This window comes from Cyprinodon tularosa, unplaced genomic scaffold (genome assembly GCF_016077235.1).
Source record: "Cyprinodon tularosa strain WSP-4 unplaced genomic scaffold, ASM1607723v1 ctg451, whole genome shotgun sequence".
In the NCBI taxonomy this organism is placed as follows: Eukaryota; Metazoa; Chordata; class Actinopteri; order Cyprinodontiformes; family Cyprinodontidae; genus Cyprinodon; species Cyprinodon tularosa.
Window position 1 is genome coordinate 698,101 of NW_024039176.1, and position 19,766 is coordinate 717,866.

General features: G+C 40.1%; 1 protein-coding gene across 20 annotated transcripts in view; it reads left to right on the forward strand.

Moving 5' to 3' along the window:
- The window catches only part of scrib (scribble planar cell polarity protein), a 93,858-nt gene that overhangs the window by 22,742 nt on the left and 51,350 nt on the right, over positions 1 to 19,766 (forward strand). For all 20 annotated transcript variants that reach the window (XM_038300589.1, XM_038300593.1, XM_038300596.1 and 17 more), the window contains exon 2: positions 14,015 to 14,132. In XM_038300589.1, coding sequence (XP_038156517.1) covers positions 14,015 to 14,132 — 118 coding nt within the window. The remainder of the gene's footprint in view (positions 1 to 14,014; positions 14,133 to 19,766) is intronic.

Genomic DNA, 19,766 nt, shown 5'->3' on the forward strand with positions numbered 1-19,766 from the left:
AATATTAACACAGAAATGTTGACACAATAAAATGAATTGTTGGCAACTTTGGCTTTCCGTAAGGGCTGCAGTCGTATTCTTGTTTATAGCCTTCTGCTGATGTCACATGTTTAGAGCTGAGCTAAAAATGTTATGGTCAAACTCTTTTTCACCTGGATCTGCCACCATTGTGATACCATTTCTATATTAAAGTGATGGAGCGACTCTCTGATCCAACGCAGAGAGGAGTCACTTCCTCAATACTGAAAGGAAAGTTGGGAAAGAATTTACTGAATATCAATCCTAGTATTTAATCCCATTAGCATTTTCTTTTCTTTCTTTTTTTTACAAAACAAATCTTCTTGGTCATAAGTTGCCCTCCCTCTGCCCAGAAAGACAGACCCTGTTGTCCCCACTCTGTCAGTGGTGGTGGTTTTGAGTCCACTACATTCAGTTAATGTAGATGAAACTGTCTCATTTAGGAAGGGTAAGTTAATGAGTCTAAGTGCATGCTTTGGTTGACATACGGTATGTCTAATTCAAATCACTTGCTGAGTATTGTTGCATCTCCCAGGAGTTTAAGTGGTTAACACCAAGCAGCTCTGCAGTAGAATATTGTTTTACTGGTGTATTTTAATATCTGTTCTAACTGTCCTGGTCAGGCACTGCTGCATATTGATGCATGCACTGTTATTTTTGGTTCAACTGTGCCTCTTTGTGCTTTCCTAAATCATCATGGCACACCTGCAGAGGTAGAGTTGTTCTGACTGCTTCATCAGGTTCTGCTGGCATGTATTTTTAGGTCTTGAAACAAGTTTTCTCTCCTTCAGGGTTGTAGGAGAACGTCGTGGGCAGGCTGCGGGGAATCAGTCCATGCTTGCCAGTTTACTTAGAGCCAGTGTTGTGGTCGATCCTCCTGCTGATCCTCTCTGGAGTCATGTAGGAGGGAGTAGCAGCCACCTCTGTAATTATTCTCTCTCAGTGACATTTGAATTGGGCCTCGCTTGTAATCCCACGTAATAAAATCACCGCCTCTACCTCAGTACAAGATGAAGACAATCTTGGGCCTGATATTGCAGTAAAAAGCAAATAGTTTAACTCTAAAGGATTGTCTTTACAAAAAAAGACCCAGTTGTGATGTTTAAATGCTGTTTCAGAGCAGTCAGTTGGTCTGTATAGTGAGGCTTTCTTTTGATCTCATCAGCCAGCGTCACCAGGGAGGTTTCTGTTGCCTCGGCTGCTGCACTGAGCCAACTCTGGTCTCCAAGGTGATGGATCTCCCAGGGCCGCCGGTTTGCCTGATGCGGGGGCACGTTCACACCATGTTGTCAGGGAGAGATACCGTGTGGGCTGGGGCTTTCCTGTCACTGTGGACCTTATGTAGCTTCGTGCCCATAGAGACCACTGCTGTTCAAAAGTTTGCCCGCTGCAGAGCAACCTTGACCCTCAGCTCGAGCCAAAGCTGTCAAACGGAGACGAGGAGAGAGTGCAGCTCGTGTCAGAGCCACACTTTGTCCTTGGACTTTTAAAGAGTTACGGCAGCAAGACACAGAAACTTTATTGCTGCATAAAGTGGAGCAGTTGTTTTTCCACTGGGGGTTGAAAGCTAGACCGGTGAACTACATAAAGGTGCCTTTCGGCTGCAGTCTGAACCAATTTTCTGGTTTTGCATCAAAACTTTCCATAGTTTGAAGAAGCTGTTTTTTTTTTCTTGTTGGTTTGTTATTTTTGTTACTTTTTTTTGGGTCTAAAGAACAATTAAAACCACAACAGCTTCTTTAATGAACTCACAGGAATGAGCTACTGTACTCACCAATAAAACATTTATAGAATCACTCAGTCACAGGTATCATTTTAAGGAAGATTGTGACATAATCATGGGTTTGTTTTGGCTAAGCCACAATGATGTAGTAAGATTTAATCAGAAAAAAGTGCTGCATTTAATGTTCGCAGGGAAAGCTTTCTGATGTTACGACGAAATGCTCTACTGTCTCTTAAAATAGAACTTGTTTCTGAAGTTTTTCACATTTTGGTCTGGTTTATTGCGCATTTAGATCATCACAAAGTACTGCATCATGTTTGGAGTGAAAGATATTTGAACTTATGTTTTCAATGAAGAAAATTGCATTTGTATTTGGAGTCAGTACTTTTTAGAACAGCTTTCTCTGTGGTTAAGCTGTCATTCTTTCAGGGCATGTCGCTACCAGCTTTGCACATTAAGACACTGGCACTTTTCCCTGTTTTTTTTTGTTTTGTTTTTTTCCCAAAGAATCCAAGCTCAGTCAGATTGGGTAGAAAGCATAGATAATTAAGTCTTCCCATAGATTCTCAACTGAAATCAGGTTTGGACTCTGAGCAGACCGTTCTGACACATCTCAGATCTTAGCAATTCATTTATAGCTGTTGCTGAATGCAAAACTGCCCTGTTTGAAGGTTAACTTCTGCTCCAGTTTGAATTATCCTGCAGGATGTTCTATATTCCCACAACCTCTGACCAACCTATTTAGCATCCTTACAGTATGCATAGTAAAGTGTCCTGAAGACAGTACAGTCTTCAGGATCAAATGTTATCATGCATGTTGACCAAAAGTTGAGTTTTAGTCTCTAGGCCAGACAACCTTTATTCAGGAGAAGGAATACCTTTTTATGGTTTAAAGAAACACTTGTATTTTAGTTGATCTCCATTACTATATATTTTAATGTACTAATGAAAATATTTACAAGCAAATAACATGATCTAATTTCCACCACCTGTAACAATTGGATTGCATAAGATCCCTAATGTTAAGTATGTATTTTAGTCCTGGAGCATTTCAGCTAGACACAGACAGGCCTAATAATGATGGCATGCCCCTGCTGGTTCCCTACAGCACAGCTGCAGTCTGAGACAGACTGGGATCTGGCAGGCTGGCAGCGCATACCGGATCTGGTCCATCCAGGAAGGACTTCTGTGTATCATAAACAATAGGACTGCTGTTTTTTTGTCATGTTTATGGGAAGACGGTGAGCCACTGGTGCGTGTGATGAAGTCCGGAGACAGGGTGGCGGTGGGCAGCCTCCTCTGTTGGATTCTGTTGTGGAAGGGCAAAGCTTAAGAATCAACACCAAAGGCTCAATGGCCTTTTTCCGGACTTGTTTGAAAATAGGTATTTGTTTGGAAATGTTGAGTTTCAATCCTCTTTGCAGTTGTGTCTTATTAGATTCTAGGAGCAACCAGTTAATTTTCAAATTTGCCGGCTCCTTTAGTCCTGATTTTCCCCCCACCCTTTTTAACACAAGGCTCATTTCTAGATGAGCTGTTTGCTTCTGGCACAGAGCACTTTGTTTGAAGCTGATGCATTGTTTGCTGCTTTCTCTAATGTGGAGGTAGGGTGTTGTCCATGAGGCTTGTGATTATAGTGCCTTAGTGCTCTCTTAGTTTTTAGCCTGGAAAAGACTAACTCCACTGTAGGTGTATGAGCTCAGGATAGGCTTGGGTTTGAAGGGTTCAGCCTGAACGCTGCTTTGAATGTGGTTTGGATTGCAAATCTGCACGGTGACTCCCTGCTATCTCCTGCTCTCTACCCGTCTTGTCGCCCACATGCATCAAGATGTGGTCATGGTGTCCCAGAACATGTGGGACAAGTGCCTCTATCGCTAGGACACTTTTAGTAGCCAAAGCATAGATTAGCTCACTAATTTGGCCACACAGGAGGGACTATTGCCTTTGCTGACTTTACATTTACTGTAAAAAGCAATGTAGCATTCCCAGTTGAAAGTGAACAACACTCCTGCCTTCAGCCACGTTGCTCTTCTTTCAGAGACAATATTCCCCTAGTTAGCATTAACAAAAATTCCCTCTGCTCTTCTTGTTTTGCTGTTGATTGTAGAAAAAAAATTCTTAATAATGCCCACCTGTCTTTTCTGATCCTGAGTAGATCGGCATATATCAGCCTTGTTTATTTTACAGCATGAACTGAAAGGCTGATACAGCTGTCCAACAGGAATCCAAAAGCTGAACGTTTCTGCCTGGGTGAACGCAGGCAAATCCACAGAAACATAATAGTGTCGTGCAAACTGAGCTTAAGTCAGCAGCGTTCCCAGGAACCAATGGAAGGCTCCCGTTGTCTCTGTTTATTAAGGATGTTGGCCACTAAAGCCTTAGCTCTTAGTCTAGCTAAGAGGAAGCCCTACCAGCAGCGAACTGTAGCCTCAGCAGGTATTTAAGTTGAAAATGTTATGATTTCAGTAGAGTCCTTCCTCTTTGCCTCAGTTTTTCTCTTCTTTTTTTATAGCGGTCTTTCCAAACTTCCTTCTGTTTATACAGACTGAAGCTGTGACACAGTGAGGCAAAATACACTGCTATGTTGGTGTACAAACATACATAAACTGTATATGCACAGCTCTGACCCAAATCCCTTCCACCTGTGACCCACTCTAACCTGACTCACCACATGAAAGGAAACCTGGCTCAGCACAGCAAACATATGTCGCACGCAGGGGAGATTTAACAAGATAAACTAGAGGTTCTTTTTTCAAAAGTCTTAGCCTTTAATATGAGTATGATTCAGTTTAAAAAACATAGCTACAGTCTCTACTCAGCTACAGTTCCAAATTACATGCTGTCAGAATCAACTGATCATTTACTGTCAAACTGTTAGAATGAATAATGATGTACAGCGGATTTAATTGAGTTAATTTTAAAGTGTATTCTATTTACAAGAATGAAAATAATTATAATTAAGCACCTGAGGATTTCCATTGGAGAGAAAAAAAAATAAAGACTTCATTAAGCTTTGTTTGATATGTCTTTAAAGTCTGAGGAAATTATGTCATATCTTGGAGCAATCAATTGGGATTATGACAGAATCCCAGTTTGTCTGATACATTGCTGCAACCCCTTCTCTTTAGCAAGTCTGAAGCAAAAGTAGAAATGTGTAACTACTTTTTAAAAGGAAGAAACCTCCAGCAGAACCTGACTCGGTATGACTGGCCACTTGCCACCACCGACTGCGTCCGACATGCTTTTAAAGAAGAAGAATGCAAAGTTGTGCACGTAATGTGTGGCAGCAGAGGCTCTCTTTGACGGCATTTTTTTTTTAAATAAAATTAAAGCAGGTTAAAACTCATCAACCTTTAGAGCAGGGGTGGGCAATTCCAGTTCCTGAGGGCCTCTATCCTGCAACTTTTAGATGCACCTTTGGTTCAACACACCTGAATCAAATAATTAGATTATCAAGAGGACTCTGGAGGAACTGACTGCATACTAAGGATGTAACTAAGCCATTTGATTCAGGTGTGTTGGGAAAAAAAAGTTGCAGGATACCGGCCTCCAAGAACTGGAATTTCCCACCCCTGCTTTAGAGGAAAGACAAGAGGTTGTAGGTGCTAGTAGCTCCTGGTCCAGCAGGGTATTGAAGCTAAAATCATATAGCTTTTATGTAAAAAAAAATCACATAAAGCCAATAATTGCAGAAATGAAGGAGAAATTGTTTATATTACTGTTTTTAGATATATTTTTTTTACTATTTTTCACTTTAAAAAAAAACTTCATCTTTAAAAAAAAAAAGATGAAATTGTTCCAAATGAAATTTAATTTTGCTTTACACTTGTGTAAACAAAATGACAAATAATATCTCTAAGTCTAAGAAAGTAGCAAGGAAAAAAGATGGCTTAATCAATCACAACTATGTGTTGGAGTTGGGTTTATATCCAGGACAACATCTTCATTAAAACGGAGCCTATAAATGGAGAACAGTTACTTTTTAACTTGCTTTCTCAATAAATCTCTAAGCTTTTGCAATAAAATCAGAAAATGTAAATTCTGTGATATAGTAACTTAAATTCATAATCAACTATCATCCTGTTATTAATTTTGTTGCTAGCTACCCTAAGCTGTAATCAGTTTTATTTCCCCACCAAAGCTTTAAGCTGTTAACATCTTAGCGGGCGCTCAGGTGTTTTTCTCCCCGACTGTTGGCTGTTTGCACTCCTCATAGATCAAAGTCAACCTGGACAGGTGAAAACATTGTAGATGGGAGTTATGCTGTCAGTCACCGTAGCCCATCTCCTTGTGTGGCCTTGCTAACTAAAGGCAGAGGAAGAGGCAATCCAGGCTCTGAATGCTTCCCAGGCAGAATCCAGACAGTTCCACGTATAAAGCATATTATCTGTTTTTAAAACGTCAAACAATGATATCAACTGGAGATAAAGAGGGAAGCGGTAGAGTTGAAATGATGAATTTAGCCTGAGGCAGTTTCATTAGTTTAAATGAAAAGCATAATCCACTGTCAGTGTAATTAGGTGAAGTAGTTCTGCTGTATTTTTGGTGTTTACTTTGATTCTTTCTCACGCGAGCACACCTGAGCTGAGAGCAACAATAGTGAGTTACTGTGGGGATGGAGAACGGAGGAAGTGTGATGTAGGTTTACTGTTCTGAGTGGGTGGAAGGTTTGTATTGTACATGAAGCGAGTGGGTTTTCTGCTTTCACTCTCAACTACGTGTTTCTCTGTGAGAAGGGCTCAGTTATTTGGATATTTCCTTTTTTCTATTTTTTCCTATCCTGCATTGAGTCTCTGCTCATCAGTGGTGAAGTTGAAGGCTCAGTGGAAATTTACTGTTTATCCTCCAGGTTTCATTAATAATCCACATTCACTCCCTTTTCTTGCAGCTCTCTCCTCTTCACTCCACACCCACTCTGCTTTTTTTTTCTTTCCAAGTTGATTGCCCCACACAACCCAGCTCTTCTTATTCATTCTTGCCTTTTGTGAATGCGCGCCACTTTCTTCTTTCAACTCATCTCGCTTCCATTTCGAGCCCCTCTGTGTGCTCTCTGTGGTGCCCTTTCAGACAATGGAGCCGTCCCCTGACTGAGCTGCAGGAGGAGGGGCAGGAGGAGCTGGACTGACTGACAGCCCTATAAGGGACTGGCTGCTTAGCCTTTGTCCTGCTTACAAGAAAATTGGAGGGAACTCAGAGAGGCGGAGCAATGGGAACGAGGTGGAGAGGGGGGACCAGAAAGGGTGAAATTTTGGGAAGTTTGAAGAAAAGATTTTCTGGCAAGAAGCACTAAATTAAGTTTATGTGCATTTGCTAAGAAAGCAATGATTACTGGCTTTACACTTTGACTTTACATAACTTGACAATAAAGCTATAGAGCTTTAAAAGCATGAATACTGACTAGTTCTCCCACAAGAAGGTATATTGATAGAAAAAGACACCCAGATCCTTTAATGCTGACAAAGTCCCATTACAAAACCTATACATCTGCCGTCCCATGATCTCCCCTCAACGTTGTGATGGTGGCTGCCATGCTGCAGGGTTTTTTTTTTTGTTTTTTTTATTGTAATGAAATAATTAAAAGATCTGAGGACCATGCTGATGTGACAGATTATATTGGCTGCTAAATTGGTTTGTTAATTGGTATATATTAGTGTAAAAAAAGGAACATTATTGATAAATGTATTATTATGAAAACCCAATTAGTTAAATGTATTTTTATTATGGGTGTTATGACTGAACAATTGTGCTTGATGTGTATTATATATGGCTCTCCTTATCCATGTCTGGTGCCGTTATCTTGAGCAATTTTTCTCCATCTTTAGTCAGACGCCATAATCGGAGGGAAATTGGTAGCTAAATGGAATCACTTGACTGCAGCCCCTGTGAATATCTGGCCTTATCTCACAGCACCGAGTCACTCAGGGGACTCTCTGTTTACTTTCTTGCATCAATAAAGCACACACTTCAACTCTGCCTTTGGAGACCGAGAACATATTCTAGAGCGACAAACCAGCAGGTTAGCAGCAGGCTCAACCTTGTTCCAGTAAAGTCTTCACCGATCATTATTTTCTAGCCTTTTTACAACCATTTTTACTAGATTTCCCTGCGAGACCCTCAGAAAGGCGGCATCAGAAATATATGCTGCCTGGCAAAAAAAAAAAGTTACACTGATATTTCAATGAACTAGCTTTGATTAAGGGATGCGTTCGCCAAGCTTCTGCAACCACAAGATTTATTTCCATCTAGTGCTGCATAAATTTTTTTTCTTGCATTAATGATGGTAGAGACTGACAGCTGCGCTTAGCCTTCAGCATATCCCAGAGGTCTTCAAAGTTTTCTAGGCCAAGGACCCCCGAACTGATGGTGAGATGGAGCGGGAACCCCCTAATTATATATATCGTATAAAATGATATTATATTGGGATTATTATATTATTATTATAGTATTTCTAATTCTGATTCCTGGTTGATGGGACAGGTGTTGTGAATGAAATGGTGCCCAGCTTGAAAGAGCTCCTGGGTGTCGCTGAATGTGTGCATTGATGACTGAAAGACATCTTCTGCCTACATTTATCTACTACAGTGTGTTTTAAAGACATTGCAATTAGTGGAAACAATTGCAGGGGGGAATATAAAAGAAAATCTTACTCAACTAAATCTTTCGCGACCCCCATGCAGTACCTCTGTGGACCCCCTAGGGGTCGCGGCCCCCCTGTTGAAGACCTCTGGCATATCCTACAGATTCCCAATGGTTTCTGGACTCTTTGGAGGGCAAACCATGTGTGAAAATGGAGTCTCATGCTCCCTGAACAGTTCAAGCCCAATGAATCCTGGTATTGTCATCTAGGAATATGACTGTGCCTTCAGAGAAGGGAAATAATCCATTGATGGAATAACCTGGTCATTCAGTATATCAAGGCCATCACCTGACCATTGAGTTCATACTGTTTCTGATCCTAGGCTTGACCAACTGCAGCAACCCCACGTCATAGCACTGCCCCCATAGGCTTATACAGTAGACACCGAGCATGATGGGTGCATCACTTCAACTGGCGTACAGAAATTTATAGAATAGAGTAAATCTGGATTCCTCAAACATTAACACCTTCTTCCATTTCTCCAAATTCAAATCCTTTTGCTCCCTTACAAATTGCTCTGCCTGATGCTAGCCAATGAGTTGACCCTTCTGAAACAAACAGTCTTATCCAAAACCACGGTTGTTCGGCGTGGTTATTTAACAATTGAGAAGCAATAATTGTGACTGTTGGGGTTATATATTTTTTTTGCCAGCTGAAATGTAATTTTCAGTGCCTTAATCATCCAATGTGAGGCTTTTATCTGATACTTAGTATAATCCAGGTGTGTTTATTTTTTTTCCGTCATTCAGGTAGCTGTTTTCTTTTTTTTCAAAGTGATGCCGCTCAGGGGTTGACTCTGATGTAATTCTTGCTGCTGGTCACATTTTAATTGACTACTCAGAAACCCTCACAGGTCGACATCCATTAACATTCCACCTGATGAGTTTACAGACTCTTGTAATACTCGTGAAAGAGCTCATAAACACTACTCCACTAACACAAACCGCTGCCATGCCTCATAAATGCAGAAGCATGTACATTAAACCTAATGCTTTTTCTCAGAGACATACACATTCCTACTGCTGTAACCTGAGTTACAAAGACACACAAACCAAAGCAATGCTTATAATCGACAATATGTTCTCACTTAACCCCTACGACCACGGGATCTTCTGTCGATGACTAAAGCATGACTATAAAGCGAACAAACGCATGTAGCTCAACATCTGATTGTAATCCAAGCGCAGCAGATAACTCAAAGCATCTTTGGGCTGTAGTCCAAGATGGACATCTACCTTTGCGGCTCTCTTTCTGGTTGCTCATGGGTAACCAGGCTGAACCATGTGATGCAACAGAACTTATTCAGGGTTGCCTGAAGCAACAACACGCTGGATCTGTTGGTATATAGAGCTTTCCTGTCCAACTTTAACACCAATTCATGTTCTACTTTATATTTCAGGGGAAATAAAAAACAAATACAGGGTCTGCTGATGGCAGACCCTAAATAGGGGCAAGTCATCTTGTTTGTCTGTTCTAAACCAGTCTGTCCACAGATAAGGACACGTTGGCTGATTTTTCTCTGACCAGTATGTCTGAAGGAAAAATCCCATACATGCTTTCCTTCATAACCTACATTCTTTATAACCATGCCAAGTGGAGGATAATATTTTAAGTTCATTACACAGACAGCAACTGCTCTCTTCTGAAATCAGTTTTTTTTGTTATTTTTTTATACATACCTTCCCTTTTACTGTTCTCTGCTCCTAACTAAAAGAAAACATCCTCCTCTTGGCAGCTCCGCCTTAATTATACAGACAAAATTTTAGGTGCCTCATTAAAACATTCCTGCTGGAAAGTTGTAAACAAAGAAATGACCTTTGATTGATGGCAGCCGTGTACTGCCTCACAGTTACACTACGCTTTCATAGAGTCACGGTCCGATGAAGGCAGACTGAGCACGCTGCTCACAAACATAATAAACGCAATGTGATGGTAAGGGAAATCCCAGTGTTCCCACTTGTTATTGTCATTGACCCACTGAGCCATGCAGCTCTGCTGGCCGTCTACCGATTAATTTGAGGAATGGGATATCTCGGAGTGAATGTTTTCACACTGAGTTCCTGGTGGTCTAAACAAGGCTCTGGACGGGGCACTGCGTAACTCTCACCATCCTCCGGTCAACCCTTCATTTAACATGGCACTAAGAGGTGAATGGCCGTCTTTGTGAGTGCTTTCAATTACTTGTTCTCAGGCATGATTGCATTACTGAGTAGTTTTCAGGTCATCACTTAAGAAATTCTTGATGACATTGGAAGCAGAGAGGGATGAGCTGATGGAAAGGCTTTCAGGGGGAGCTTTGAGACTGAGTGTTGATTCATTTTGCAAACTAAATGCTTATTTGGCACCTGTGCAAATGTTCTTTTGTTTTGTGTTTTCTACATTACCTCAGTAATTCCAGCACCAAAAGGGGTTATAGTTGCAGATTTGCTCCTGGTTTCTGTAGACACTGTGTTCATCTTGGCTTTCTTTTTGTCAGAAAGTTGCTCTAATCTGCTGCATATTGGTCTTGACGTCTGTCTCCTTCCATATGCCTCCTAGTAAACAAATGATTAGTGGGTCATATTTTTCCAATGTCAGATCCTTCACAGGTCCTAAACTGACAGAAACAAAACTTTGGAACAGTAGAAGCAGCTGAAATGAAATAAGGCAGGTATTTATACTGTTTAGGAGTGAAAAACAGAAATGCTCTGTAAACATTTTTTAATAAGGGTCAGCTACACTTTCCTGTAACTTTGAAATGTAACCCCTTCTGAAACAGACCTGAATAAATGGTCTGGATTACATCCTCAGGAGGTGTTCAATATCAACAATGGGGATAAAAATGACTATGGTATAAACAAATATTTTTTTATAAAAAATATATAATATAGGGTTTTTAACATTTGCAAATCAATGAGGAATCTAAAATACATGTAGCAAAAATATAAAACCAACATTTGTCTCTAGTATCAATACCATGGTGTCCCATTAGTATTGTATCCTGATTAGGGATGCGGATATTGATTATTTTGCTCATCGATTAATCTGTGGATTTTTTTCATTAGTTGATTAATAATATTTTTTTCTTTTTTTTTGTCGACCCTGGTGCAGAGATGCATCTACAGCTTACAGGACTGTAGTTTTTGACGTCTGAGTTGGTGAGGAAGGAAGGTAGGACAGTGCTCGGATTGATGGGCTAGAAATGCATCTGTGCCTTTTCTGGACCAGATGTAGATTCAGCTGTTTGGAGAGTCCTAGCATGAAGCTGCTAAAGGTACCAGGACGAGCTGGGTCATGACTGAGCTGCTGATCATTGCTTATAATCAGTGATGCAACTGATTCTTTTTCATATACTGCGTTGGTTTTTGTTGTTGAAGTCTTCCTCGATACGCAGCTTCTACCTTTGTGCAAATTGATGTCTCATAAAGATCATAATTTTGGAGGTTTACGATTTAGGTCTGTGAAACTTTCCCTTCCTTGTAAGGGCAAGGCTTTCGTTGAAGAGTAGGAGCTAAATCAAGCATAAATCTTTACTTCATGAAGGTGTCTTTTTGGCAAAGATGAAATAAAAGGAGTTATATTAACAGATTTCCTGATTTTTAGTTTTCTATAAGTATTTTTCTTTTTTTGAACAGGGCAGTACAGGTTTGATTATAATGGCCTGTCAACCTTGGGCTATAATTTCCAATCAAAGCTTTCTGTGTAAAAAGCTTTCATACATTTCTAAAATTTTTAGGTGCAGAGATTGTAAAACAGAAAAAAAAAATAGACAGAATATGTTTAAATGGTCCAGGCCTGTAAGCTGCCTATGTATTTTTTAATGGAGTCATACTACGTAATGGTTTTTATATTTTTCACACTTCTTTTGTAAAGTGTTGAAGTGGTATCTATATGGGGATTTATCAGTCTAAAGCTGGTAGGGACCAAAGGTTTTCTTGTTTATTTTTACCCTAATGCCCAAAACTTTAGAACTAAGAGAAAACTTAGCTATCCGCTTTAATATCAGTCTGGCCGATAACTGTTGGTTAATTATGTTTAAGTTTCGACGTGCTGTGTAACCTAAACCTATTCAACGGGAACTGCTCTAATGCCCTCCATCCAAAGAAAATGCACAAGAACAGGAAATGTCAATCATCAAAGAACAGAGTGGAAGTGAACTGATCTCTTATCTGCATAACGGCGGGGCTCTCCATCATGTTGCATTTTGTGTGTACATGTATATTTAATGTTTTTTTTGTTATGCTTTTCTCCCAATAGGAACTTTTAAGAGTCCCCATCAGAGATTAAGCGCTTTATCTGATTTACTGCATGTTTATGCAACAGTTGGGTTACAGGAGTGTAACGGCTCTATGTTTTTAAACCTAATCTGTGCAGAGGAGGGGGGAGCTTAGACATTATCTGGATTTTTTTCTTCAGTTTAGTCAATTAATCTGCGGCAACTGACACACACACACACAGAGGGTTGTTTTTCAACAGAAACATTTAGCTGATAGGCTGAAGTTTAATTTAAATTACGGTTTTGGCTCCAAGCTTGCAGACAGAAAGCATTCCTGGAAAAGGTCGATCCAGGTTCCTTTTCCAAAATATTCCCAAGAGTTTTCCTTTGTTAAAGTGTCTGAGAAGTCCCAGTTGTGATACGATAGGGTAGACAGTAGAGCCTCTGTGGGCACCAGAAGCGTGGACTGATTGAGGGGTTAACAAGAGCAGCGGTTCAGCATGTTTCTCCTGCTGGCCTCAGTCCGTCATGTCTGTCCATCTGAGCAGCACAGAGACACACTTCTGCTTGCTAAGGAATGTTGCTGAGCTCCATCCTGTCCAACAAACATGCTCTTGTGAAAGCATTTGGCAGGACTGCAGGCCAAACGCGCTCCTAACGAAAAGCCACTTTGTTTGGCAGCTGTTACTATGGTGAAACTTTTTTTATATATTCCCAAATATGTAAATGGAATGTTTTCAGAACCACCTCTGGAGTCTGTTACTGGATATATTAGATGCTTTGCATGTGTTCTCTTTTTATTTTTCCTAGTTGAGAAAAGGGATGAAATGATAAAAAAAATTACTGTTTTATTTGAACTTTTTCCACTTTATCAACCTGGTAAAATATAGAATTTAAAGTATGTTTCAGGTGGAGATAAGTATGGAAAATCATTTTAATTCTAGATTGTGTTCCCTCTCCACTGTCCATCCATCCATCCATCCATCCATCCATCCATCCATCCATCCATCCATCCATCTGAGATTGTTAAATTTCAGCACCCTGGTAATTTAAATCTAGAAAACAGTTGAAATTTGTCTAGAAAAATGTGTAGAAAATAGATTTTTCATCCTTTCATGACTCTGGTAGTTTGGAATGTAAATGTGATAAAAACCCATTGAAAATAGAGCCTTGTGTTTGGGACATTTTGGATTTACCCCAAATCTATAGATGACATTGAATCTAAAATGAGGGATATTTTGTGCTGCTAAATTATTCACAAGACTTTTGTTTATTCCTAAATGGTCCATAAACGCATAAGAACATAAGTCTAATGGCCTCATTGTGACATTGGGCAGAGAAAACATTGGACCTCTTAAAGAACACTAAACTTGCTGTCTGGGATTTTTGTATAAAGTGTATTTTCTTTTTAAGCCTAACAAGGTATCCCATTTTTCCGCAGCCTTTCTTCAGACTACTGAACTTACGGAAGCTTGGCTTGAGTGACAATGAGATCCAGAGACTCCCTCCTGAAGTGGCTAACTTCATGCACCTGGTGGAGCTGGACATCTCCAGAAATGGTGAGCAAACACCAATTTATTTCGCTACCGGGTGTCTATGAAACAAACTGAAGCACACTGAAAACTTAAAACATCTTTTAGTAGTTACTTTATAAATATATAAGCTGTTTAAGGAAACTAAAACCATGTCGACTCTCTTCCCTCGTAGTCCTACTTTGTGTTGACATGTCGGATGAAACATTTCAGATATGCCGGATCTTTCTAGTGACATGCACAAACATCGTGCCCTCTTTGTGTCCTTGCTTACAATCTAAGAGATACTAACTGGCAAGAAGGATATCTAGAGTAGATAGGAGACATCTGCTGAACTGCACGCTGCATGGAGTGCTGTGAGAGCAGTGTGCCTTTGCTGATAGGAGAGCTCCCATCTGTAGGCCTGCATGTTTCCTAAATATTACTGTAATGCAACTCTGAGCTGGATAAAAAAATAGTTGGGTTTTTTTTCTGTGGGGGTTTATTAATATATACCTGCAATATTGTGCACTAAAAAACTCCTTTTTTTTGTTTGTGACCTTCTCATAACTTAGCTAGTTAAGCATTCAAAGATTTATTTATTTATTTTTACAGTGCACGTATTTAGATCTAGGCAACAACATGACCAACAAATCATCCTTTTTGCCTGTAGGATGTAGCCTGTTTACTTTTAATGTGCAATGTATTCAGATGTCTAGTTATCAGAAACCCTGAAGCCAGATAAACTGTTGTAATACTGATATACCGGTAACTGATATAATACAATAATCTTTTCTGTATGTGAGATTGTATTTTCATTACAGTGTGAATGCAATGATTTTAGGTACTGTACATATTAAAGTTTTTATTTCAGTGGGAAGTCAACTAGCTGTGCAGTAGTTACACGTTGTTCAATGGAACAAAAAAAAAAAATCTGGACATCAAAGAATCAAAGACAACAAGAAAAACTTTATCCATCCATCCATTCATCCATCCATCTTCTTCCGCATTTTCGGGATGGGGTCGCGGTGGTAGCAGCTTCCGTAGGGAGGCCCAGACGTCTCTCAGCTACTTTGGCAAGCTACTCCAGGGGTATCCCGAGGCGTTTCCAGGCCAGCTGAGAAAAGTAATTCCTCCAGCGTATCCTGGGTCTCCTCCCAGAGGGACATGCCTGGAACACCTCACCAGGGAGACGTCCAGGAGGCATCCTAATCAGATGCCTGAGCCACCTCAACTGGCTCCTCATGACGTGAAGGAGCACTGACTTTACTCCAAGTCCTCCCTGGATGTCTGAGCATCCTCACCCTATCTCTAAGGGAGAGCCTAAACACACAATGGAGAAACTCATTTTGGCCTCCTGTATCCAGGATCTCATTCTTTCAGTCATGACTCAAAGCTCATGACCATAGATGAGAGTAGGAACACAGATCAATGGGTAAATCGAGAGCTTTGCCTTTCGGCTCAGCTCTCTTCACCACAGCAGACGCCGCAACAATCTGCCTGTCGATCTTCCGCTCCATCTTACCTTCATTCATAAACAAGACCCCAAGATACTTAAACTCCTGCACTGGGGTCAGTACATCCTCCCCAACCCAGAGAAGGGACTCTACCCTTTACCGGCTAAAGACCATGGTCTCGGATTTTGAGGCACTGATCCTCATCCCGGCCGCTTCACACTCGGCTGCGAACCGCTCCATTGAGAGCTGTAGATCACGCCCTGATGAAGCCAGTAGAACCACATCATCTGCGAATAACGGAGACGCAATGCCAAGGCCACCAAAACTTGTCCCCTCAACACCTTGGCTGTGCCTACAAATTCTATCCATAAAAGTTATGGATAGAATCGGTGACAAAAGGCAACATTGGCAGAGTCCCACCCTCATCGGAAACTAATCAGATTTACTGCCAGCAATGCAGACCAGGCGCTGACACAGTCATACAGAGACATAACGGACCTTATTAAAGGACCCGGTACTTCAGGAGTACTGTTAGGTTTAAACACCAAACATTTTATGCAGTAACCTGTACAAATAAAGACACAGAGAATTTTAGTATGATTTACTTGCAAGGAGAGTGATCAGAGACTGTTCAGTTACAATTCTCCAAACCACTCTGAAAAAGTCTCCGCTCTACCAAGCTTTTTATTAAGGAAACGCCCTGGCTACAATGTGGTTCCGACTGCTAAGGGGAGGGGGAAGGGTGAAGCCAGTCGGAACCAGAAGGGAGGGGTGAAACCCAGTCGGTACCAGAAGTTCTGCATCACATCATACAATATCATGAGATAAGAGCTTTCACTCCTTTCTCCGGTGTTAGTGAGTGCATTTCCCCGTGTTTTCTCCTTGCTGACCTTGAGCAGCCAGCACTGCATCTGCACACACTAATAACAAGCATTAGAAAGTCGGCAAGTGAAACATTTCAACACTTTGTGTAATACAAGTATACAGGAATATGCAAATGTGTAAATATGAATGTATAAGTATAATATGATTAAAGTAGAATAACTTGTACCATTAATCCAACATTTCCCCCCTGTTTATTCACTTTAAGCTATTTATTTTATCATTTAGTAGTTACTTCTTTTCAGATTTTCAACTATGAAATCATGTTTTAGCTGTAAAGAGTACACTCAGAGGTACTTTAAACTGGTGGGTTACTGTTAATGTCATTGGAATTAGGATAAAAGTCAGGAAAATGCAAAGAGATTTCATCCTCTGCGCTGTCTTCATCATCAGATGGGTATTTTTCAGTGGGCATGAGGGCATATATTTCTGCTTTCATGGGTTGTATTGCTGTGGTAATCAGTCTATTTAGCAGCGCTCTAATACATGGAATACAACAACATCCACATAAGGTCAAGATGGCGGCAAATACAGCTATAGACATTAAAATAGAAAGCACCAATTGTTTGTATTTACCAAAAATGTCTCCAAATCCATCCCACATTTTTGTGTCAACTCCAGAATGGTCTTTCATTTTGCTGTTAAGAGAGCGAAGGCCTTCAAGGGCCTTTGTGAGGCTGCCATCTGCAGCGGTGTTGTTGGGAATAAAGGTGCAACACTGATCTCCAAAAATAGAGCACACACCACCTTTTTCAGCTAACAACATGTCAACAGCAATACTGTTCTGGAAAGCCATCAGAGAGGTAGCTGACAATTGTTCATGGACGGTGGAGAAGCCTTGTTCTGTTTTATTTCCCAGCCTCTGGACGTTATAATGGATGTAGTTGATTCTGTCTAAATTTTTATTTAGAGTACACCACCAGCATAAAAAAGATTCAAATCCTGCAGAAACTTGATTGGCTAGTTTATACTCATCAGGAACACCTCTGGGTACACCAATGCTATCAATATAAGTAGGGTCATCTCCACTCCTTGCATCTTCAGATGCCCTCCTCCTTCTAGTATGCTCTGTGTGAGGTAAAATGCTGTTTGCAGTTGTCAATAATTCATCCGTTGTGAGTGATGTAACAGAAACAGGTAAAATCAAAGTGACAGCAGCACATAATCCAGTGGTGTTACATGGAAGTTTGTCAAACAATTTGTCATCTCCACACCACCACCAGATGTCGCTGTGGGATTGAAGTTTAAAAAAGGTGGATACCAGTAAAATACTTGCACATTGTGTTTCATTTAGTGTGCCTAGTTTCGGGCCCGCTCCGGTCCTGTTTACACAGGTGAAATTTGCCACAGCTACTTTTTTCAAAAAGATTGGTTTCTTTTTCTCAGTTGTGGTCAGGGGATAGATGTTATCCCAATAGGTGCAATTATCAGATGGGACCGTATAATTCATTATATTTAGAAGACATTGAGGAGTTATGGTAGCAGGAACCACACGTAACAGCGGTCTAGCTCCCATACACACAAGACAATCATTAGACACTGTTTTAGCTGCTTGTTCTGCCATTAAAAGCCAGTTGTTTGTTTGCCCAGAGATTCCAGTGATGACTTGAAACAATTCATCTGTTTTAAGCGGACCATTAATATTTTGAATTTTTATCTGTTCACCTTGGGCAGAAGTAAGAATCCCTTGTATCTCATCTCCTTCTTGTGTAATATTTACGGGGCACAAATACAAAGGCCAACATGGATCGGTTCCACTAGACCGTGCATTTAGAAATGAGTAAGAACAGCCTTCCTTCTCAAGGGGTTCTGCTGTGGAGTTTATTGTCATAGTGAAAGCTTTGGAAGCATGGTTAACAGTGAACCCTGATATTCTACTCATCCATTTCTTAGCTAAAGGTGTCCATCCATATGATCCCTTTTTCCACTGTCCAGTGGTTCTAAATACGTCTCCCCAACCATTATGAGTTCTTTGAACTACGCGAGGAAATAGGTAGAAATCATAACCGTGCCAATTTCCGGGGTCATGTTTAAATCTTTGCGAAAATGTTTGAAAAGGAATAGTCACCAAACTGCTTACTCTAGTAGAGTTATAGCAGAGATAGACGTCCCTTTTACAAATAGCTGGATCATGAGGGCAACAAGAATCCTTGCTCTGAGCGAGAGCTAAAAACAAAACTAATATGAATAATCACAACATCATCTAGGTTCAAACTTCAAAAAGTGTTCTATGGGTAATCTTTTTACACAATGGTCTACTTCCTATGACCTCTCGGCAGAGTTGAACCTTCACCAGTTTGAGATGGTTGTATGCTAAAAAATACAACCCCCTTTGTACGATGGACTTCCTCTGAAGGTCGGTGAAGGAGACCAAATGTGTATTCTATAACAGGTACCAGAGTAGAATTACTAGAGTGCTAAGCAGTACGGTAAGGTTCCACAGAATAATTAAGAAAGTGATTTTACTTATTACTCATCTGATCTAACTATCACTTTCTTGCAATCCATTTAGAAAACAAATCTATTATAACCAAACAGAATTGAAAGGATAAATAGGTTTAGGGAAAGCACCTTTTTTAGGTCTTAAATTTAGCACATATTAGACATGCTTTACAAAAGTTTTTTGCATAGAATATAAATCCATATGCTATATAATGATGCTCAATGCTCAATCAATCCTACAATCCCCCCGGTTGAGACATGAGTAAAATCATGACTCAATATAGCAGCTCATTCAAAGAATTTTTTTTATTTGGAAGGATTGGTTTATGTTCTGGTCACATATAGGTGCCATTATGGATTCTAAGATAGTTTGGCCATTTCACATGTTTTTAATAAGAAATGTTATGTTTAATACAATGTTACGATGAAATTAGGACAGCAACTAACAATTATTTTGTAAATCGATCAGTCTATCGTTAATTCTTTCGATTAATTGGTTAGCCAAAAGTTCTGTAAAGAAGATTACTAATGACATTAAACCAGGTGAAACCAAAACATCTCCTGAAGAGCTCCTTGACAGACAAAAACATTATATAATCGTATTTGCAAAATGTTTATAAATTTATTTTACAGTTTTGGTATGATTACTGATCCAAGTGGGTTACTCTTTCGGGGAAAGCCAGATTTGACATGTATATTATGTGTTAGAGTCTCTATACTCCATTTAATGATGAATCACTAAATTTTTTTACGAATATGCAAATAAACAATGAATTTGATTCAGGTTTCAGCCACAGATAAAATACACGAGATGGGCAACACAGAGTAACTACAGCCCAGATGTTCAACTTTCATAGTGAAGTTATTATTTTTAATGAAGCATAGTAGGTAAAAATATAAG